General features: G+C 43.2%; 1 protein-coding gene across 5 annotated transcripts in view; it reads right to left on the bottom strand.

Annotated features, from left to right (window-relative positions):
* Positions 1-24,060, bottom strand: part of sfswap (splicing factor SWAP) — a 189,711-nt gene that overhangs the window by 134,623 nt on the left and 31,028 nt on the right. For all 5 annotated transcript variants that reach the window (XR_012099698.1, XM_073051954.1, XM_073051956.1 and 2 more), the window contains exons 8-9: positions 9,521-9,755; positions 7,550-7,681 (exon numbers count right to left, since the gene is read on the bottom strand). Coding sequence is in view for 4 of the 5 variants with exons in the window: in XM_073051954.1 (XP_072908055.1) it covers positions 7,550-7,681; positions 9,521-9,755 (367 nt within the window). In the remaining variant the exon portion in view is untranslated. The remainder of the gene's footprint in view (positions 1-7,549; positions 7,682-9,520; positions 9,756-24,060) is intronic.

A 24,060-nucleotide genomic window follows, 5' to 3' on the forward strand; every position in this document is an offset into this window, starting at 1 on the left:
AACAGAGGGCAATGTACAAAAACTCTTTTCAAACTACATTTATGCACAAAATAACTCCTTATAAAGTGCTAAAAAATATATCAAATCAAACTGCAAGGAGATACCTCTGCAGTTTGCTAATGATTATACACTTGCTTATGAAAAGGTGACCAAAAGATTCGAGTAAAGATCTCAACAGTCTGCCACACAGTGCAATCCAAATTCAAACTAATATATCAGTGCAAAAAGTTTGCTCCAAAGCATTTAATTTTAATGGGTTAAAATTTTAATTCAGGCAATTTTAAAAGGAGAGAAACTCAAATACAAGCAAAATTGGAATAGTGTAAACTACGAACTAAACGTGAAATTTTAGACTGCTAGCAAGGCTGACACTTATTGCTCATCAGTAATAAAAGGATTAATTATTAGGGTGATAGATGGCATTGCATAAAATTCTGAGACACATAAATGCAGTGGCATGCAAAAGTTTGGGCACCCCGGTCAAAATTTCTGTTACTGTGAATAGCTAAGGGAGTAAAAGATTACCTGATTTCCAAAAGGTATAAAGTTAAAGATAACACATTTCTTTAATATTTTAAGCAAGATTACTGTTTTATTTCCATCTTTTACAGTTTCAAAATAACAAAAAAGGAAAAGGGCCCTAAGCAAAAGTTTGGGCACCCTGCATGGTCAGTACTTAGTAACACCCCCTCTGGCAAGTATCACAGCTTGTAAACGCTTTCTGTAGCCAGCTAAGAGTCTTTCAATCCTAGTTTGAGGGACTTCCGCCCATTCTTCCTTGCAAAAGGGTTCTAGTTCTGTGAGATTCTTGGGCTGTCTTGCATGCACTGCTCTTTTGAGGTCTATCCACAGATTTTCGATGATGTTTAGGTCGGGAGACTGTGAGGGCCACAGCAAAACCTTCAGCTTGCGCCTCTTAAGGTAGTCCATTGTGGATTTTGAGGTGTGCTTAGGATCATTATCCTGCTGTGCAACTTCAGCTTCTTTTTTTTTTTACACAGACTGTGTGACGTTTGCTTCCAGAATTTGCTGGTATTTAATTGCATTCATTCTTCCCTCTATCAGCGAAATGTTCCCCGTGCCACTGGATGCAACACAAGCCCAAAGATGATTGATCCACCCCCGTGCTTAACAGTTGGAGAGGTGTTTTTTTCATGAAATTCTGCACCCTTTTTTCTCCAAACATACCTTCATACCTTTGCTCATTACGGCCAAAAAGTTCTATTTTAACTTCATCAGTCCACAGGACTTGTTTCCAAAATGCATCAGGCTTGTTTAGATGTTCCTTCGCAAACTTCTGACGCTGAATTTCATGGTGAGGACGCAGGAAAGGTTTTCTTCTGATGACTCTTCCATGAAGGTCATATTTGTGCAGGTGTCACTGCACAGTAGAACAGTGCACCACCACTCCAGAGTCTGCTAAATCTTCCTGAAGGTCTTTTGCAGTCAAACGGGAGTCTTGATTTGCCTTTCTAGCAATCCTATGAGCAGTTCACTCAGAAAGTTTTCTTGGTCTTCCAGACCTCAACTTGACCGCCACCGTTCCTGTTAACTGCCATTTCTTAATTACATTACGAAGTGAGGAAATGGCTACCTGAAAACACTTTGCTATCTTCTTATAGCCTTCTTCTGCTTTGTGGGCATCATTTATTTTAATTTTCAGAGTGCTAGGCAGCTGCTGAGAAGGAGCCCATGGCTGCTGATTATTGGGACAAGGTTTGAAGAGTCAGGGTATTTATAAAGCTTTGAAATTTGCATCACTTAGCCTTTCCTAACGATGACTGTGAACGAGCCATAGCCCTAACAAACTATTTAAGGTCTGAGACATTGGTAAAAGTTATCTGAGAGCTCAAATCTGTTGAAGCTAATTAAGGTCTGAGACCTTGATAAAAGTTATCTGAGATGTTAATTCATATCTCTAAATTATTAAAATAAAGACGGTGAAAATTTGACAAAAAAAAAGAAATGAAGAAAATATTAGGAAATATTGGGGAAAAATACTATTATTGTTTCAGGTTGAAAAAAACTGACGGCTACTAATCCAGCAAAACAATTAAAATTATATCTCACATTCCTGCCTCCAAGAGGAACACAACCTTGTCAAGGTTTGGAGGCTTGCATGCCTCAATGACCCGGGGAGCTATGTCAGCTGGAATCAGGGCTTTGTGCTTTAGCCCTTGCTAGGGTCATCCGTGCCAAACAGGTCAAAGGGTAGAGGCCAGACTAAGAGTGGTCCACCAGTTCTCTAGGTTCAGAGATTCAGCTCAACCCTGACCGGTCAAACAGAATTGTTACTGAAACACCACTGAAGAATCTTTCTACATCTGCGTGTGACTATGTTCCTGAAGCTCCACCTGAGACTTGCATGACTGACAGTACTGAAACAGAGAGGGAGATTGGGCATGATGAAGGAAGTCCTAACCACCACCAGAGAATGGAGGACCTTCATTGCTGCATAAACGCCAGCAGCATAACGGGCATTTCACAAGTCACATTCCTGGTATCTCTGGAAGAGCTATCTATTTTAATAAACATTTCATATTTTAAACTCAAATGTAAACACAAGGCCTTTTAACCCCCCCCCCATACACATCTAGTTTTAATATTTTATTAGAACCACAGGATTCATTGCTTGTTTTTCTTCAAAACTGGAGAGATAAATCACATCTGACAAAAAAGAATTCCATCTAGGAATGGAAAGGGGAAAGAGTTAGGAAGAAAAATTCTGGTTAATTCCAGTGTTCTCCTTCTTAATGCAGTCTATTATAAATTTTATAGGCAGTATATTAGGGAAAATTCAATATATTGCCGACGTAAGTGATTCAATTGACAAGTCATATTTCTACAATGCTGGAGCTTTTTTATACTTGCGGTATAACAAATAACAGAACTCTGACAAATACGATACGGTCCATTGTCTCCCTGCCAAGCCAAGGAAGAGCTATTCTCTAAGATACCACTTTCTTTCTACATCAGACAGCATACAGTATTTTATACTCCATGGGCAATTTATTTGGTACACCTGTACATTAATGCAAACATCTAATTATCCAATCATGCGGCAGCAACTCAATGCATAAATGATCAAGAGGTTCAGTCATTCTGATTCAAACGTCAGAATGCGGAAGAAACGTGATCTAAATGACTTTGACCGTGGTGCCAAGAAAGGTAGTTTGAGTATCTCAGAAACTACTGACTTTCACACACAACAGTCTCTAGAGTTTGCAGAGAATGGTGCAAAAAGTGAAAAAAAAATCCAGTGAGTGGCAGTTCTGTGCATGAAAATGCCTTGTGGGAGAAGTCAGAAGAGAATGGCCAGATTAGTTCAAGCTGAGGGGAAGGTGACAGTAACTCAAATAATCATGTGTTACAGCAGTGGATGGGCAGAAGACTGTGAAAATACACTCAGTGGCAGTTTTACTAGGTACAAGTGGTACCTAACAAAGTGGCTACTGATTGTATTTCTTAAAATTTGATTACGTTTTCTGCATCACCACAATTACAAGTGAAGTCCAGAATTCTAGTACAGTATGAAAAGAAATTCAGAATTCCTACTCCTCTGCCATTACTTTTAAGTCTGAAGGATCTCACCCAATCGTTGGTTATTAACATCTCTACTCAGCAAATGCAATGCTAGCATATATTTCAAGGGGACAAGAATATAAGAGCAAGGATATAATGCTGAGGCTTTAAAAGGCATTGGTTTTTGTCGCCTTATTTCTGGGCATTGGAGGGTCCAGAGAAGGTTTTGATGTCTCTGGGCCTGTACTCACTGGAGTTTAGGAGAACCGGGGGGTGGGGGGGGGAGAATAGAAATCTCACTGAAATCTATCATATATCTAAAGACCTAGACAGAGTTGATGGAGAGAGGAGATTACCTATTGTGGGGGAGTCTAAGACCAGAGGATACAGCTTCAGAAGAGAGGAGCATTTATTTAGAACAGAAATAAGGAGAAATTTTAGTCAGAGAGTGGTGAATCTGTGGAATTTGTTGCCACAGACAGTTGTGGAGGTCAAGTTGTTGGGTATATTCAAGGCAGAGGTTGACAGCTTCTTGAGATTGGGGCTGAGAGGGAAAATGGATCAGCCATGATGGATTGGCAGAGCAGACTCGATGGGTTAAATGGGCTACTTCTGCTCCTATATCTTCTGGTCTTATGTTCAATCATGAAGATGTAGAAGCCAACATCATTATCTACTATGCATAAGATCTTTTTGGACTCTAGTCTCCCCCACAATCATCTCTTTCCTTTCTCACGTCCAGCATAAATGACAGAGCAGACTAGGTGGACTGAATGGCCTGAATCTGCTCCTATGTCTCCCTCCTTACACTGGAAGGTCAGGAAGGCCGCTCACATAATGCCAAGAATCTAAGCCAATGGAAAAGTTCTACTTGAGAACACCCAAGGTTTAAGTTGCCATTTAGTTACGTTCCTTATTTAGTCATCTTGCTTCCAAAATTCTACCCAATGAATAGTTTGTGGAAGATATTGAATTAAATCTATCAATAGATTAATCTCCATTATGAACTTAAGTAGAACATGGCACCAAGATTGGAGGCGTAGCGGACAACAGGAAGATTATCACAGCTTGCAGCAGGATGGGGACCAGCTGAAAAAATGGGCAGATGGAATTTAATGCAGACAAGTGCGAGATGTTGCACTTTGATAGGACCAACCAGGATAAGTCTTACACAGTGAACAGTACAGAACTATAGGTCCATAATTCATTGAAAGTGGCATCCCAGGTTAATAGGATTGGAAGGAAAGCTTTTGGCACATTGGCCTTCATAAATCAAAGTATTAAATACAGCAGATGGGATGTTATGTTGATTTTGTGTAAGACGTTGGTGAGACCTAACTTGGAGTACTGTGTGCAGCTTTGGTTAAATGTGAAAATACAAAAAAGAAAGAAATAATAATAAATATCGAGAACATGAGATGGAGTCCTTAAAAGTGAAGTTAATAATAGGCATCCGTTAGTCTCGTGAGACCGTGGATTTGCGCCTTGGAAGGTTTCCAGGGCGTAGGCCTGGGCAGGGTTGTATAGGAGACTGGCAATTGTCCAAGCTGAAGTTATCCCCTTTGATTCAAGAGCCTGATGGTTGAGGGGTAGTAATTGTTCCTGAACCTGGTGGTGAGAGTGCTGAGGCTTCTGTACTACCTTCTTGATGGCAGCAACAAGAAGGCAGCATGACCTTGCTGGGGGGGTTTGTGTGTATGTGCTAGGTGAACTTCGCTTCTTTAAAAAAAAATCCTCTCTGGCACATTTCAAGTAACTGAAACTTAGAATACAAATACTCAGATAATTGATATAGATCTCACTTATACATAATATACTGCAGAATCTCATCATATAAATAACTGCCTAGCTGCATTGCATATTGATTGCACTTAAGATTATACCCCACCTTCCTGCTCAGCCTGAGTGCATGGTTACTTACAGAGATCAGATATGACCTGAAGCACTTCAGTGGTCCTTCTAAAAATTTATTTTTGTACCGTTTCTCATTCCACCTTAACCTTATAGACATTAGATCACAAACTACGGCTAGCAAACACTGGCCAGTAATCAAGTGGGAGGGCTGTGAAATAATCAAACTCGTTTCTCTTCTCTCTATCCCAAGGGTATTAAGTTGAGTGTTTCAATTGCTGCTGTTGCTTGGGAACATCTCATTTGACATACGACACTCAAACCAGGATAACAAGTGTCTATGATAAAGGAGGCACAATGCAGGCATATTCTAGACTTAGGGTGCATAGTAAAATATTAGCTTCAACAACCAATCTTTAGACCTAAATGTGGAATGTAGATTATATTTTAAAAAAAGCTCTGCACAAGAGGTTCCTAGAGCTGTGAACAGTAGTTAATTAGAAAAACATTCATTTTGGGTGTATGGAGTGTGGGTGCGAAGGAGGAGATGTGTTTAAGTTACATGTAATTCAAAGGAAGCATTATAGATACATGGTAAATGTAGAATTGTTCTGTGATATTTAGCATATAAAAAAGTCACATAATATTGGGTCAACAGGCCTCTTCCTCCCAAAGGATCTCAATATGATGTCTGCTGCTCATTTTTGTTGAATAAACTATTCACTAACTTCTCTCCAGTGACTTTGTTCACATTACAACACCTGACAAAAGTACAATCAAGCTCGATCAAAAAAAAAACACACCCAAGGAATCCAGATCAAATTTGCTCCTTAAGTAGTTTAATGATGTGGGACTGAATTTATCCTCTTGTCTTCCAATCTAATTTCGTCCTACATAATCATTCTCAAAACCCAGTGAATTAGGACAACTTCAGATCCAAGTCAAGTATTCTCCAGCCTCCCGTGGCTACCTAGATCTGAATCCACCGGTTCATTTCACACTTCAATTTGAAAACCTACTTTCAACACTTTGCCCCTATCCCATTCAACATTAGAAAATATTCCCATTACCATTTAAATACTTCAGCTTTTTAATACTCTTTCCTCCAGTGACCTGCCCCACAATTCAGAGGTGCAAGTCACAGAATCAGTTTATCCATTATCAAGAACATGTGGATAAAGGCATCCAGCACTTCACATGAAGCCTCCAGACTAAGCAAAAGGATATGAAATCAAAATGTCCGAGGATTGAGTCCAGTATTACTGAAATTGTTAACAATTCAATGAACATTCAAAATCCATATTTTTTTAAAAATCCTTTTCCACCTTCCAGGGGTTCCCAATCCTTTTTATGCCATGGACCCCTACCATGTTAGGTTAAAAGGTTCAACATGGACTAAATAGGCCAATATGTCTGTTTCTGTGCTGTATTTTTCAATGACTCTACCTACCAAGGGATCCACAGACCCCAGGTTGGGAACTGCTGCCACATAGACAATGATCGATTCCAAAATGTCATGGTTAATCCCCAGTTAGAGTTAAATGGTCAACAAGTCAGTTAATGAGCAGTTAACCAGTTAGACAAATCATAAGCTCACAAATAACAGTTCATATTTCAACTCCCCTCCATCCACCATCAACATCCTGAGGGGCACCACTGACCAGAAGCTTTATTGGACCACCAACAGTCAGCAGTTATAAGAGCAGGTTCTCTTCTGCAAGTACACCATCTACTAACCTATTCAATCTTTCCTTGCAACTCAGGTCCTCCAGACCTGGCAACCTTGTAATTTGTCTCTGCACACTTTCAACTTTAATTGCACCTTCCCTGTAGAGTGGTGACCAAAGCTGCACACATTACTCTAAATTAGGCCTTACCAATGTCTTAAACAACTTCAACATAACATCCCATTTTGCTCTATTCAATACTTTGATTTATGAAGGCCAATATGCCAAAAGCTTTCTTTATGACCTGTGATGCCAATTTCAATGAATTATAGACCTGTATTCTCAGCTCCCTTTTTTTCTACCACACCACCACATGATCATGTCCATGTGTCACAGAAGAATAAATCAATGGAGCACTACGTATTTTGCAGATCAGTTTTCTGAAATTTTAATGGAATGAATTAACATACAGGATTCCATAATAAAATCACTAAATTATTTCCACTTGCCTTGTATCATTCTTGTCTCTGACGCTAGATTCGAACTTTGTTCCATTCCTGGCGACGTACTCTGCCAGTTTGTCGATAACTGGTTGGATGTCAGGGGGAGGAGGGATAATAACTGGAACCACAGTTGCAGCACTGAAAATAGAAGAATTGTATTAAATTGTACAAATAAGCAAATAAAAACTGTGACAACATAACAGCATGGTGTAATACACACAAGAGATTATGCAGATGATTGAAATCCAGAGTAACAGGCCACAACAAATGTGGAGAAACTCAGCAGTTCAGGCAGCATCTACGGAGAGGAATGAAGAGTCAATGCTTCAGGCTGAGTCCCTTCATTGGGACTGGAAAGGAAAGGGGAAGAAAACAAAATAACGAAGTGGAGGGAGGGGAAGCAGGACAAGTTAGAAGGTGATAGATGAAGCCAGGTAGGTGGGAAAGGTAATGGGCTGGCAAGGGAGCAATCTGATAGGAGAAGAAAGTGGATCAAGGGAGAGAGGGAAGGAGGAGGGACACAGTGGATGGTGATAGGAGGGCGAGGAGAAAAGGTAGGCACTGGGACTTTTGGCCCATTGCATCCAGGCTAACCATCAAGTATTTATCTGTACTAGCCCTATTTACCAGCTTTCATTTCTTGATGATTTAAGTGCTCACTTGGCAATGGCTTAAATGTCGCGAGAGCACCTGCCTCCATCAACTCCTCTGTTCCAGATTCCAAATATTCTTGGGGCGAGAAGGTGAGGGGAAGGGAAGGGATACAAACTGGAGGGTCATAGCCAAGGGAACCATTTTTTAAAAAATTCTGGCTTCCTCCCCATTCTTTCTATACTCGTTGAAGGGTCTCGGCCCAAAAAGTCAAATATTTATTCAACTCCATAGATGTTGCCTGACCTACTGAGTTCCTCCAGCATTTTGTGCATGTTGCTCTGGACTTCCAGCACTTGCATCTCTTGTGATTATTCTTAACCTACTCTTCCCTTCTTAAGAGCTCTATAACTGGGGAAAAAAAATTCTTACTATCTACTCAGCTACATCCTTCACAATTTGTATGTTTGTATTAGATCCCACCTTAGCCTCCTCCATCCTTGCTCAGCCACCTTTAAAATTCTGGTTCCCTAAAGTCCTGCAGGTAAGGTCACCCTTACCTAGTTTCTCTTTCATGTAACCCACTAAGGAGGCTGACTCTATACCTACCCAGACCTGGTCAAATTAGAGATGGACAATAGATGCTGGCCCTGCCAGTGATGGCTATACTTTCTGAATAATACATCAGTGAACTGAGGAAAAGGAGAGCCGGACCAAGATGGGTTTATTGCACTTTTATTCAATTTAATTTTATTTTATTTATAGTTACAGTGCAGAACAGGCTATTCCGCCTATCAAGCCGTGCCACCCAGCAACTTGCCTGTTTAACCCCTAGCCTAATCACAAGAAAATTTACAATGACCAATTAACTGGTACATCTTTAGACTGTGGGAGGAAACCTGAGCACCCAGAAGCAACCCAAGCACTCACAGGGAGAACATAAAGGAACTGAACTCCGAACTCCAACGCTCTGAGCTACAATAGCGTCGCACTAACCACTACTCTGCAATGGTACTACAATTACATTGCCCAATCTGCCCAGAACTGCAAAAGAAGCCACTGGTAAATTAGTTATTTATTGAGATACAGCAGGGAACAGGCCCTTCAAGACACGTCACCCAACAATTCCCAATTTAAGCCCGGCCTAACCAAGGGTCGATTTACAACAATCAATTAACTTACTAAACCGTACGTCGCTGAACTGTGGGAGGAAACCTATGTGGTTACAGGGAGAATGTACAAACTCCTTATAGGCAGTGGCCAGGATTGAACCTGGGTCGCTGGTACTGTAAAACGTTTCTGCTAACCACTACGCTACTGTGCCACCCCTTTCTACACACAGTTTTAAAACCAGGGGAGCTAAATGTTGAAGTTAAAATATCTCACCTGATTGTGGTTGCGGTAGAGATGCCCTGAATATTATTGCTGTCCCCTTCCGGAGGTGGTGGTGGTGTGGTTGCAGATGCTGAAGTTGCCGATGCCCCTGTCGTAGTTGGTGTAGCCATCTCTGAAGGTAAGCTGCTATAATAAGCAGCAGCATCTATTCCGGGTGGTGGTGGTGTGAGGCAATATGTACCATCAGGCATCATGTAATATCCATAATACATGGTTGTCACTGACGCTGTAAGAGAAAAATCATATAATGAAGACTGTTGTCCAATTACTTTTACCATCTTTCAAAAAAGCTATTATGAAATTGTCAGTTTTCACTTATAAACACAAGAGATTCCGCAGAAGTTGGAAATCTGGAGTAGCACACACAAAATGTTGGAGAAACTGAACAGGTTAAGCAGCACCTATAGAAATTAATAAATAGTTGGTGTTTCGGGCCAAAACACTTCATCAGAACTAGAAAGGGGAAAGATGCCAGAATAAGGAGGAGGGAGGGGAAGGAGGACAAGGTGATAGGTGGGTGGGAGAGGGAAAATGAAGTAAGAAGCTGGAAGGTGATAGGTGGAAAGGCAAAGGGCTGGAGAAAAAGAAATCCGGTAGGAGAGTAGAGTGGACAATGGGACAAAGGGAAGAGGGAGGGGCACAAGGGGAGGTGACATGCCGATGAGTGGAAGAGGTAAGAGGCCAGAGTGGGGAATAAGAGAGGGGGAAGGGGAGGAGAAATTACTGGAAATTGGAAAAATCATTGTTCAAGCCATCAGGTTGGAGGCCACCTAGATGGAATATGCTTCTCCAATCTGAGAGTGGCCTCATCATGGCAGAAAAGGACACAGACCGACAACAAGTTTCACTTATGTTCATAGCAGCCCTTTTACTAGAACAGCTGACGAGTACTTCTTCAAAAATGCAACCAGTGTTGTATGAAATCACGTTCATGTTTATCACATTGCAATGCTAAACGGTTGCAATTCCTATTAGAACAGATAGAAAAGTAATTGCTGTCAAAATAGAGTTTAACTGGATTCTATCAAAAATACCCGAAAACTTAATTAAGCAAATCACACTTGACAAACCACATCTGCATTTATCAGTATTCAATGCAGCTTTGAAATAATTGATACTAAATTACACGACTTCATCAATACTGATTAACTACTAAAGTGCCAACTACCAAACTTGCTCACAGCAACTTAGAAGATCAGCATCATGTGTACCTGGAGACCACTCAACACAAGTGGAAAGCAACAGCTGCCGTGCCGACAGAAACAAGACAACTCCCCTGTCCCCACTGAGAGTCTGCAGCCACCCCACACACACACAGACTAGAGCAGCTACACAAACTCAAGCTTCATTGCCAAACTCAACAAAGCACCAACACCAAAGTGCTAGTATTGTTCCACGCTAATAATAATTATGCTTGATTGTAGTTTCACTCAAGTTCTTGGGTTTAAATGAATTGCAGCACTGCAGACTCTATTGTTGGCCAAACTACTTGTTGATGGATTTCTCTCACTTCCATTTTTAAGTGTGTCTGTTTGTTACATGCTGTGTCATATGATGTTGTTAATCATGTTCTTTCCATGACCATGATTGTTCTTGGCAAAGTTTTCTACAGAAGTGGTTTGTCATTGCCTTCTTCTGGGCAGTGTCTTTACAAGGCAGGTGACCCTCCCCCACCCCCACCAGCCATTATCAAAACTCTTCAGAGATTTTCTGCTTGGTGTCGGTGGTTACATATCCAGGACTTGTAATAAGCACCAGCTGCCCTTTTGACCTGCTCCCACGGCTTCACATGACCATGATCCGGGGGTTAAGCAGGTGCTACAACTTGTCCAAGAGTGACCTGCAGGCTAGCAGAGGAAGGTGTGCATTACACCTCCTTTGGGAGAGACGTATCTCCACCCTGCCACCTCCATTCTTAAGTAACTATTAATTATACCGGGATTTGTTAACTTTATCATCTGGATGTGATGAGGACATTTCACTCCTAACTCAACTTGATGACCTTTCTCCAATTCCTCCAGTAGAATGCCCCCATTAATTTTAGCTTGCAACATATCCATCCTCACCAATTGAACAATATTAACTCAATCAAGGCAATGAATCCAATCCACTGTCTGCTGTCTCCTCAGTCACAGAAAAGGAGAATCTATTCAGTGGCCGCTTTATTAGGTACAGAAGTCGAACCTGCTGTGATCTTCTGCTGTTGTAGCCTATCCAATTCAAGAATCAACGTGTTGTGTATTCAGAGTTGCTCCTCTGCACACCACTGTTGTAATACGTGATTATTTGTTACCGTCACCTTGAACCAGTCTGGCCATTCTCCTCTGACTTCTGTCATTCTCCCACATTTTTACCCACAGAACTGCCACTCACTGGACAGTTTTTGTTTTCTGCACCATTAAAAACACTAGTGGCTACTGTCCGTGAAAATGTCAGATCACACCATCTTTGGATCTTGTGAGGAAACCGGAGCACCCGGAGGAAACCCAAGTGGTCACAGAGAGACAATATAAACTCCTTACAGACTTGGCCAGAAGTGAACTCCAAATTCTGACTGCCCATGCTGCTAAAGTGGCGCCTCAAGAATATCTACTTAAATGAAAATGTTGACTGCATAACAATGGGAAGTCCAATGATGGAAGTGTAGTGACAAAGCAGTATACGTGCTGGCAGTGAAGACCATAAGATATAGGAGCAGAATTAAACCATTTGGCCCATCAAGTCTGCTCCACCATTTCATCATGGCTGATGCATTTCCCTCTCAACTCTAATCTCCAGCCTTCTCCTCGTATCCCTTCATGCCCTAACTAATCAAGAATCTATCAACCTCTGCCTTAAATATACTTGTGGCAACAAATTCCACAGATACACCACTTTCTGGCTAAAGAAATTCCTCATCTCTGATCTAAATGAACACCCCTCTGTGCTGTGTCTCTGGTCTTAGACTCATCCACCATCATCCTCTCCACATCCACTCCATCACACTTTCACCATTCAAAAGATTTCAATGAGGCCACCTCTTATTCTTCTGAATTCCAGTGAGTAGAGGCCCAGAGCCATCAAACGCTCCTCGCATGACAAGCCTTTCAATTCTGGAATAATTTACATACTTACATACACACACACACAAACTGTAATTCATAGTTTTTTCTATATTATCATGGATGCATTGTACTGCTGCTGCAAAGTTAACAAATTTCATGACTCATACCTGTGATATTAAACCTGATTCTGAATCTCAACATTTCACTATTGCTTTTATTTTCCAGTCCTCTATTTAATGAGGAAACAATGGATGTACAACACCTAGATTTAGAGAAGGTATCAGAGATCACAAAATAAAAGTAATGGTGGGGAAGATAATGTACCGGTGGAGACAGAGATCTAAACAGGCAATAGGGATAAGTCTTTTTTTTTTCTGGTTGGCGAGCTGTAATAAATGCACCACAGGCTCGAAATGGGAGCCCCAACTCTTTACAAGTTATTATAAATCACTGAGATAAAAGCATTTAAGAAATGCTTGCTAAGTTTGCTGATGACACAAAGAATAGTAGAAAATTGAATTGCAAGGACACAAAAAAATGCCACAAAGGAATTTGGATGTGCTAAGTGAGGAGGCAAAGATGTGCCAAACTGAGAATAATGTAGGCAAGTGTGAAATTATCCATTAAATTATCTAATGAGAATTGTAGGGCTCCGAAGTAAAGAGAGATCTCGGTGACCTTGATGATAATTAATAAATGATAGTGAGGAAGGGAAATGCAATGTTAGCATTCGTATCGAGAGAACTAAAATATAAAAAGGAAGGATGTAATGCTGAGGCTTCATAAGGCATTTGTCAGATCACATTTAAGAGTATTGTGAACAGTTTTGGTACACTTTTCTAAGAAAGGATGTGCTTGTATTGGCAAGAGTCAGGAGAGTGATCCCAAGAATGAAATGGTTAATGTATGAGGAGCATCATTTGATGGCGCTGGTCCTGTAGTTGCTAGAGTTTAGAAGAATTGGGTGGGGACGGAATTACTTCATTGAAACCCACTGAATATTAAAAGGCCTAAATACAGTGGATGTGGAGAGGATATTTCTTATTATGGGGGGAGTCTAAGACCAGAGGGACAGGCTCAAAATAGAAGGACATCCCTTTAGAACAGGGGTTCCCAACCTTTATGTAATGGACCAATAACACTAACCAAGTGGTCTGTGGATCCCAAGTTGGGAACCCTTGCTTTAAACAAAGATGAGGTGGAATTTCTTTATCCAGAGGGTGATGAATCTATGGAATTTATTACTGCAGGTGTGAAGACCAAGCTGTTGGGTATATTTAAAACGGACATTGACAGGTTCTTGATTGATATGGGTGTCAACAGCTACACTGAGAAGACAGGAAAATGGGGTTGAGAGGGATAACAAATCAGCCATGATGAAATAGCAGAGCAGACTTGATGGGTCAAATGGCCTAAATCTGCTCCAATGTCTAATGGTTGAAAAGGCAAGTGAACAAATACAGTTCACTGTAAAATACAGTGGTTGGTAATTATACAGTTCAATACCAATCCAACATGCCAGTAGGACTCTAAATAAAACTTGATAGTTTAATTATTAACAATAGCCTTAGAGCAGGACTTGGGAACTGAGAATGAGAGAGATGGACGCATGGAAGGTCATGCATGGATATCTAATGGCACATAACAATAGAAATGGCTGAATGGTTTCCTTCTGTGCCATATCGATTTTATCATTCCATAAATACCATCAACTAAAATCAAGCAGGCCTCAAAACTTGAAATGCCAAGTTTTAGAATCAGAATCAGGCTTATTATCACTGACATTATACACTATGTCATGAAATTTGTTGGTTTGTGGCAGTAGTATAGTGCAATACATAAAAAATTACTTTTAAATTATAATAGGAATACAAAAATAGTGTAAAAAGTGAGGTATTGTTTATGGATTCAAGGACCATTCAGAAATCTGATGGAAGAGGGGAAGGCTGTTCCTAAAATCTTCAAGCTTCTGTATCTCCTCCATGATAGCAGCAATGGGAAAAGGGTATACCCTGGACAGTGAGGGTCTTTAATGATGAATGCTGCCTTGAGGCATCACCTTTTGAAGGTATCCTCAATGCTGGAGAGGTCTGTGCCCATGATGGAGCTGGCTGAGTTTACAATTTTCTGCAGCTCTGTAGTTGACGATTATAATGGATTTGTGACACTATCTCATTTATTTGGTTATGCTTCAGGAAGGTGGCATCCATCATTAAGGACCCTCATGACTGAGGACATAACCTTGAGGAGGAGGTACACAAAACTGAAGACACACACTCAACGTTTCAGGATGACAGCCTCTTCTCCTCCATGAACAGATTTCTGAATGGTTCATGAACCTATAAACAAGACTTCAATATTTTTTCCTCTCTTTTTGCACTACTTTCTTAATTTAATTTTTATATATATTTTATTGCAACTTATAGTTTTTATTATTTTGTATTGCAATGTACTGCTGCCACCACAAAACAAAAATTTCACAACATATGCCTGTGGTATTAAACCTGATTCTGATGTTTTACTTACAGAAAATGTCTCTCAATTTCAAATAACAAAGACAGAATTCTGTAATGTGAATTCTGGTGACAATAGCTCACTTAGCCACTATCCTTAAATATAGACAAGGTTAGCCATTTGTATCCAGAGATACCGGCCACGTGACAAATGCACTGCCACCTGGCTGGTCGGAGGACATACCACATGCCAATCAACATTTGGACCCTCCCAACTAATCAATGCACACCTAAATTATTGGTCACCTTAATTGGATTATCTCACCCAGCCCCATGCTTTAAAAGGTGAGACTTGCCCTTGGCTAGCCCTCTCTTACAGACCACCACATTGGAGGTAAGTGCATTGATTTATGTTTGGGAAGGTCTATCATTTGTCCTGGTAAGGGAGCCGCAGCTATCCAAGGTCAAGGGGGATAGCTGTTGTAGTGCTTTTCCCTTGTTCTTTATATGTGTAACCGTACCCTGTCCCCACACCGCTTCCTGTGTATTGTAGTTGCTTGTGTTGACCCGACTTCCCCTTGTAAATAAATTCCTTATTATTAAAACTGTGTGTGTCCAGGCCTCTACTGTTGAGACTCAAAGAACATTTGGCGCTGCGAGCAGGGTTTACGGGGACGGCCTGCGATGTCTTCAATAAGGGTGACAATGTCAGGTACAGTGGCGACGAGGGGGGGGGTGCAGCCTTGTTCAATTGCCTATAATCAACGGTCATCCGCCAGGAGCCGTTCCTCTTACGGACGGGCCAAATGGGGCTATTGAAAGGCGAGGCAGCGGTTCTAATAATTCCCTCCTGTAACAGGGCTTGAATGGAGTCTGTGATTTCTTGGCGCCCCCCCCCCCGGCACTCTGTACTGACTGTTACAGATGATCTTGGAAGGAGGGGGAATAACAATTGGCTCCCACTTAGCCGCCCCGATGACAATAGTGGCTCACGCGATGCCGAAGGTGAACTTGCCCGTTTGTTTCAAGTGATTGTCCCTTTAAAACATTGATCCCGAGGATACATTCCGGGGAGGAGGCAATAAGGACTTGTACACATCTGGGGGAATGGTTGCCTATGGTTAGGCGAAGGGTGACCTCCCTAGCTGGGAAAAGGGAGCCCCCCAATCCCTCTATCTGCATGTCTGTACCCCTCCATAAGGCAGGATTGCCTGGGATAATCGTGTGCTGGGCGCCTGTGTCGACAAGCGCCATCCACCTCTGTGTGTTTCCCTTTCCCCAATGTACTGTGATGGGTATATGTGGCCTCAGGTCCCCCAGGCGGGAAAGGGCAAGAGAGCAAATGCGCCGGGGGCCCTGGCCTTCATCCTATGGGAGGGGGGAAGAGGGCTGCCACGCCGGGGGTGAGGCACTTTGCTGGTGGAGGTGGGACATTTCCTGCCTGACGAGCTGTCTGAGTTCTGCTTCGAGGGCCTTCGAGACAGTTTCAGGCAGGGGAGGCGCGGAGGGTGGCTCGGTGTGGGTGGTCTTTTTGTAAGTAGTCTTCCCCCTGCAATGCTCCTTCCACAGGGCATATAGGTTGGGGGTGGGGATGCCATCTATCTGGTTACGATCCACCCCTGCACGCAGCAGGTCCGTGTACAGCTGCCTGCGTGTATATCTGAGAGGGATAGTGTCTAGGGCCCTTGTCTCGGTCTTGCGGACCTGCGTAGGTGCCCCCCTCTGCATATATTCTAATCCCTCCAGGAGGGTGATGGCATCCCGTACGGTCCTACCGCTGGCTGGTGCCATGAGGGGCAGGATTACTGACTTCAGATCGGGGCGCGCGGTAGTGACCAAGTATCCCGCTAGGGCACCAGTCACTCGTGTGTTTTCAAGGAAGTTACGGTCACAGGCACCTTGATAGATGCTGTTGACCAGTGCCCATTCCCTGATAACCCGGGTGCCCTCACTGACCGTACCCCATTGTGGGCACCCGTGTAGATCCCACTCCAGAAGTGTGGGATAGCGAGCTCATACCATGGTCACTACCCGATCCCACAGGGTTGTGCCGTCACAGATTTCTGCTTGTGGCGCCCGCAACGCATTGTTTATGCTCTGCTGGTCAGAGAGGCTTCCCAGGGCACTTGCCTCCTGATGGGAGAGGCTGAGGTTGGGGCCCCCTCCTTGTCCTACAGCCGGAGCAGCCAGGCGGCGAGGTGCTCGCCTGGTCGTTGGCGGTAGTGATCCGCCAACTGGGTCAGCTCTTTGGGGGAGAAGTCCCGGGTCTCCGTGGTCTCGGAGTGACTAGGGGAAGGTCCGGCCGTCTCCCCCTCGTTCCCTTCCTCCCTGCGGTGAACCTGGGACCGCGTGGTGACGGGTCGGGCATGTTGGAGCTCGGGTGAGAAGGGGGAAGGGTGGTTGTGGGACCTTGGTTCCTCGGGCACCCCCTCATCGTCACTATCCAGCCAGATGTCCCCATCCCCCAGCCATGTGTCCAGCTTGTCGCCACACTGGACTAAGGCTCGAATCTTTAATGGGTCCGGCTGCCAGCCAGACCGACGGGCTGCCCTGGCCTGCTGAAGTTTTATGAGGCGACAGGCAAGTTCAGTTCCCCTAACTTCCAAGGTCATTGGCTCGGGCCTGGGCAGCCTGTGCTGCTTCCTTCAGCGTGCAACAACGCTGACTGAGGTCTTCAATTTCCCTGTCCTTCTGACCACACAAGTGCTGCAGGTGATCAGTAATTCTAACTCAGCAGGGACGCAAACAACCAGAAGGCACCCCTTTGACTCCCCTTGGCTTTGGGGAACCCTGATTCCTTCAGGAGGGAGACCACATGATGGCCCAGCTTCTCTCCATGGGACTCTAACTGCTCAGACCAGTCCACTGGTTTTCCGTGGTCTGCCAGCATGCTGGCCAGACTCTCAAATCCCTCCCTTTCATCAGCCCACCCGGGGATCTTATCCTGGGTGCCTGCACTGGCTTTCTTCCCCTTGTTCCAGAACATTATCCCCTGTGCTTGTGTCCAACCAAAACCTATGAGACCCTGCTCTGCAGCGCCAAATGTGATGGAAAATAACTGGTTCTTTGAGTCTCAACAGTACAGGCCTGGACACACAGTTTTAATAATAAGGTTCTTTGAGTCTCAACACCATTCCACCCCCTAATCGTACAGTTCGTGCAAAAGTCTTGGGCACATATATATAGCTAAGGTGAAGACTTTTGCACAGTACTGTGGTAATTTTATGTATTGCACTATGCTGCTGCTACAAAAATAATTCATTTGTGTGTGTGTGTGATGATAAACTTGATTCTGATATGGGTCCCTATTGTGGACTGAGACTGGGAAGGGAGCAGGGAGAGGGGAATCATGGATGGGAAAAGAGGAAGGGAGAGGGGAGGGTGCAGGTATTGATCAATAAACCAACTGTTTGGAGTCAAATAACCTTGCCTGTTGTCTTAGGCCTGGGTGTGTCTGCATTCATGCCAACCCTCCCTACCCCAGCACTCCTCTCCCCTCCCATGGCACTCCACCCTCATCATTCCCAACATCCTTCACTCCTGTGAGACTTACAAACTCTCTCTGCTCCACGTTAACAAATACAGTACTGTTGAAAAGTCTTCGGCACCCAGCTACAGATATGTGTAGCTAAGACTTTGGAACAGTACTACAATTGCCAGGTTTCAATGGTGATTTGTGGACCTGATAATCATGCAAGTCATCATGGAACTAATTTATTCTCCCCTATGTGCAGCTGCCTCATTTTCACCGCAGTTCTAGTGTTTTTCATGCACTCTCGATCACAAGCTAACAAGACAAACAAGTGTGACAAATAATCTTTGACTTGAACCTTGGTTCTGTCTCTCTTCCCACAAGTGCCCCCTGACTGAGTTTTTCTAGCACTTTCTGTTTTTATTTTAGATCAGCAGTTTTCTTTGATTTTTAAGACTCCCTTCACACCCAATAGGGAATCAGAATCAGGTTTAGCTATCACTGGCATACATCATGAAATATGTAGTTTTGCGGCAGCAGTATGTATCAAAAATTACAAGTTAAAATAAGAAATATTATATATATCCTAAAACATTGAGTGTGTGTCTTCAGGCTCCTCCACCTCCTCCCTGAGGGTAACAATAAGAGGGCATGTCCTGGGTGATGGGGGTCCATAATGATGGATGCCGCCTTTTTGAGGCATCACCTTTTGATGGCATCCTTAGTGCTGGAGAGGATCGTGCCCATGATGGAGCTGGCTATGTTCACAACTTTCTACAGCTTTTTCCCCAACGAAAATTCAGAAATCTGAAGGTGGAGGGGAAGAAGCTGGTCCTAAAATGTTGAGTGTGTGTGTGCAGGTTCCTGTATCTCCTCAATGATGGTGGCAATGAGAAGAGTGCATGCAGAGTCCAAACTCCATGCAACCACTGCCTTCAAGTTTACCTTCACATGACATTAACACAGTTAATTAACTATAAAGTCAGCCCTCCTTATCCACGAGGGATTGGTTCTGGGACCTCCCGCAGATACCAAGATACACGGATGCTCAAGTCCCTTATATAAAATGGCATAGTATTTGCATATAACCCATGCACATCCTCCCGTATACTTTAAATCATCTCTAGATTACTTATAATACCTAATACAATGTAAATGCTATGTAAATAGCTGTTATACTGTAATGTTTAGGGAATATTGACAAGAAAAAAAAAAACTGTACATGTTCCCCTCACTCACAACACGAGCAGCGAACGACCGTGATCTTTACGTTCTTGAGGCTGTAGCGCTTTACATAGCCAGCCAGTCATTCCTTACTAGCCTTAAACTCTTTTCTCTCGCTCTCATCAACCATCAACCCCATCACAGTAGTGCTTTTTCACATATAATTTGGCCATCGACAGGGATTTGCTTCTGTGACATGTCCTTTAGCCACACACTTAATGCTTTATCAGTCTTCGCAAGCACTTTATCACGAACCAGAGAGACCACTTTTGCCGTTGTAGGGGCAGCACTAACACTTCCACGAATTTCAGCTTCTTTCTGCTTTATTGTGCGAATGCTCGATACGTTCTTACTGACTTTATGGCCCACTTCGGAAAGCAACATGCCACTTTTCAAAAGATCTAAGATTTCTACTTTCTCAGTGAGAGATAGCACTTTACGTTCCCTCTTAGCCTTTGAGGAATTGCTTTGACCACATAGTTGCTTTTTCGGAGCCATTTTTTCACAGGAACAAAGTAGCGTACGAATGAGATGCAAGGTGAATAATGCTCCAGCAACAAGTGCTGGAAGAGCACTTCTGGGTTTTCTCGATTCGCGGTTGGTGGAATTCGCGCATGCGGAACTCGTGGATAAGGAGGGCTGACTGTATTTCACAGATTAAATACTGACCCAAGTGCTTTATAAATAATCATCTATATTACAAATCACAGATCAAACAAATTGACCACGTGCACTTTCACTTGTCTGTTCGATCAGTCAGATGTGGAATGAGGTGCCAGGGTAGATTTGGAACAAAGACTCTTCCAACAAAAAGGTAGTTGTGACTCAGGCCCAAGCAAATGTTACATGATTATGTCTTTGATGGTAGTAAGTGTGACAAATCAAAATGGAAGTTGTTCTGCACAAGACCAAGTTCTGCCAAAGAGCTGGAAGGGGAACTGGCTGGGCCTTGAGTCCATATCTTCATGATAATAAATGGGATATACAAGGACTGAACACCAATGATACAAATAAGGCAGCTAAGACCAGGGAGATGAACCTGTCAAAATCATGGCGGTCTAGAGAGGTATCCCAGATGAAGGCCGGAAGGTATGGGGCGAGCCCGGAAAGGATGGGGCAGGGGGCGAGAGGCGAGCCCGGAAGGGACGGGGTGAGGCAGGATTTTCCTTCTAGTATTTTCCCCCTTCTTCTATTCCCCACTCTGGCCTCTGACCTCTTCTCCTCACCTGCTTATCAGATCCTCTTGGGTCCCCTCCTTCTTCCCCTTATCCTATGGTCCACTCTCCTCTCCTATCAGATTCCTTCTTCTCTGGCCCTCGACCTTTCCCACTCATCCAGCTTCACCTATTCAGCTTGCCAGCTCCCCTTCCCCACCTTTTTATTCTGTCATCTTTCCTCTTCATTTTCAATTCTGATGAAGGGTCTCAGCACAAAACATCAACTGTTTGAAATTCAAAGTTCAAAGTAAATTTATTATCTATATTAAAACAATCCTGAGATTCATTTTCTTGTGGGCATACTCAATATATCTATAGAATAATGAACATAACAGAATCAATGGAAAAACTGCCTAACTTTGGCATTCAACCAGAGTGCTAAGGACAACAAACTACAAATAGAAAAAGAAAGAAATAGTAAGTGAATAAATATCAAGAACGTGAGATGAGGTGCATTTGAAAGAGAGTCCATTGTTTGTGGGAACATTTCAACGATGGGGCAAATTCATTTGCATTGATGTTGCCTGACCTGCTGAGTTCTTACAACATTTTGTGTGTTGCTCTGGATTTCCTGCATCTGCAGATTCTCTTGTGTTAAAGACAGGATAGAGCCAAGATATGATGAAATGCTCGGTGAGTTAGGTGCAGGCAGAATTGAAGGGCAGCCCTGTTTGTGGATCACGAATCGGGCTGTATAGGCACTATCAGGTCAGAGAAGGTGGATGGGAGGCCTCTTAATGTGATTGCCTGGAAGATAGTGGCCTGGTATTTGTTTGTGAGGTCTTGGTATGGTGGGTATAAGGATGTAGGTCAGAGCTATTATTTGACCTATGCAAGGTAGTGTGTAAGACCTCAATGGCACTGCCCTTGTCTGTGAATTTGAAGACAAAGTCAGGATTGCACTGAAGTAAGTTGAGGGAGGGACTATGGTTGGAGTGGGTGAGGGAAGTGGAGAAGTGCAGGCTGTCAATGTCATATTAGCATCTGGAAAGCAGGAGAATCAAGGGGAAAGACAGGATGTAAACAATGAATATCGTTTGTTCTATCACAGGAACTGTGATATGCACCAGCTGATCATACGACCATCTACCACCTGCTCCTATGGCTTCACATCACCCTGTTTGTGGTGGGGGGGGGGGGGGACTAGGCAGTTGTGAAACCTTGCTCAAGGGTGACCTCCAGGTTAGTATAGTGAAGGAGTGTCTCATACCTCCTCTGGGAGAAACGCATCTCCACCCCACTAACACATACAGAATGTCAGGCCTGCCAAAATGGCTGAAATAGCTCAAGAAACTGACTGGCCTATTCACAAACTTTATGACCTTACATCCCTGAACCAAATGCAGTTAGAAGCCACAAGGCAAAGTTTTTGAGAAAAGATTGCTAGAACTTAAGTGGAGGGTAACATTGCAAAATATTATTGAAATATACAGTATTAGTAGAACAGAAATTTATATCTAAGCTATAGTCAACTACACACACAATGCTGAACTGATGAAAGGTCTCAGCCCAAAATGTCGATTTCTTCTTATGGTAAAAAAAAAATTCCCTCTCCTTCCCCTCTTCTTTTATTCCCCCACACTGGCATCTTAACTGCCTATCACCTCCCCCTGGTGCCCACTTCCTTCACTTTCTACCAAGGATCACTCTCCTCTTCTGCCAGATTCGTCTTTCTCCAGCCCTTCCACCTCACTTCACCTATCACCTTCTAACTTGTCCTCCTTCACCCTCCACCCACCTTTTTACTCTGGCATCTTGCCCCTACCTTTGCAGACTTGAAGAAGGGTCTTGGCCCAAAACAACAACTGTTTGTTCAGTTCTATAGACGCTGCCTGACCTGCTGAGTTCTGCCAGCATTTTGTGAGTGTTATTTTGAATTTCCAACATCTGCAGAATCTTTTGTGTTTGGCATATATAACTAGCATAATGTACTCCTGCTAAAAATTTCTTTCCATACAAAGAGCAAGGAATATATTGAGTGGGTCTACATGTGTCACTCCCCAAAGAGGTCACAAAGAAACCACGAATAAGTTGTCTACGTGAATGTCGAGCTTTCAGCATCTATTATATAAAGCCAACAACCTTCAGTTTGATCAATAGCTTTTCTCCCAAGTAGTAACGTGTACTTGACTGAGCAAGACGTGATCAACAGGGCTGAACCTTTTAAGCATCACATAACAATCATGTCACCAAGTGCAAGGCAATAAGCACATTCGTATAATCAAAGCACTGCAGAATCTTTCACTGACCTGTGTTTCCCAATGGATAGAGACTCAAATTCAGGTTCGAGTTTATTCAACAAGGGTACATTTAAATGTGCACCGTTTGCGTTTTAACAACCAAGACAACTTAAGGATGTGCTGGGGACAGCCTGCCAAGTACCACCACACATGCCAGCACCAATGTTCACAGTATTCAGAACAACAGTGAAATACAACATACACAAAATGCTGGAGATATTCAGCAGGTCAGGCAGCATCTATGGAAATGAATGAACAGTTGGCGTTTCGAGCCGAGACCATTTTTCAGAACTGGAAAGGAAGGGAGAAGATGCTAGAATAAAAAGGTGGGGGAGGGGAAGGAGGGCAAGCTAGGAAGTGATAACTGAAGGCAGGTGGGTGGAAAAGGAAGGACTGGAGAGGAAAGAATCTGCTAGGAGAAGAGAGTTGACCATTGGAGAAAGGGAAGGAGGGAACCCATGGGACGAGACAGACAGCTGAAAAGAGGTTAGAGGCCAGAGGGGGGAGTAGAAAAAGAGGGGAAACAAAGCTCCCAGAAGGGGAGAAATCAATGTTCATGCCATCAGTTTGGAGGCTACCCAGATAGAATATAAGGTGTTGCTCCTCCACCCTAAAGGTGCTTCATCTTGGCGCAAAAAAAAGGCCACAAACCGACTGTTGGAACAGGAATGGGATAGGAATTAAAATGGTTGGCCACTCAGAAGTTCTGCTTTTGACAGATAGCACAGAGGTGCTTGACGAAGCAATGCCCAAATTTACATCAGTTCTCACTATTGCAGAGGAGGCCACATCGTGAGCACCGAGTACAACAAAACACCACCAGATACAACACATCCTGTTCCTCCAACCCAGCCACGCTCACACACAGACATTGCTCTAAC

Source organism: Hemitrygon akajei, chromosome 7 (genome assembly GCF_048418815.1).
Source record: "Hemitrygon akajei chromosome 7, sHemAka1.3, whole genome shotgun sequence".
Classification (NCBI taxonomy): Eukaryota; Metazoa; Chordata; class Chondrichthyes; order Myliobatiformes; family Dasyatidae; genus Hemitrygon; species Hemitrygon akajei.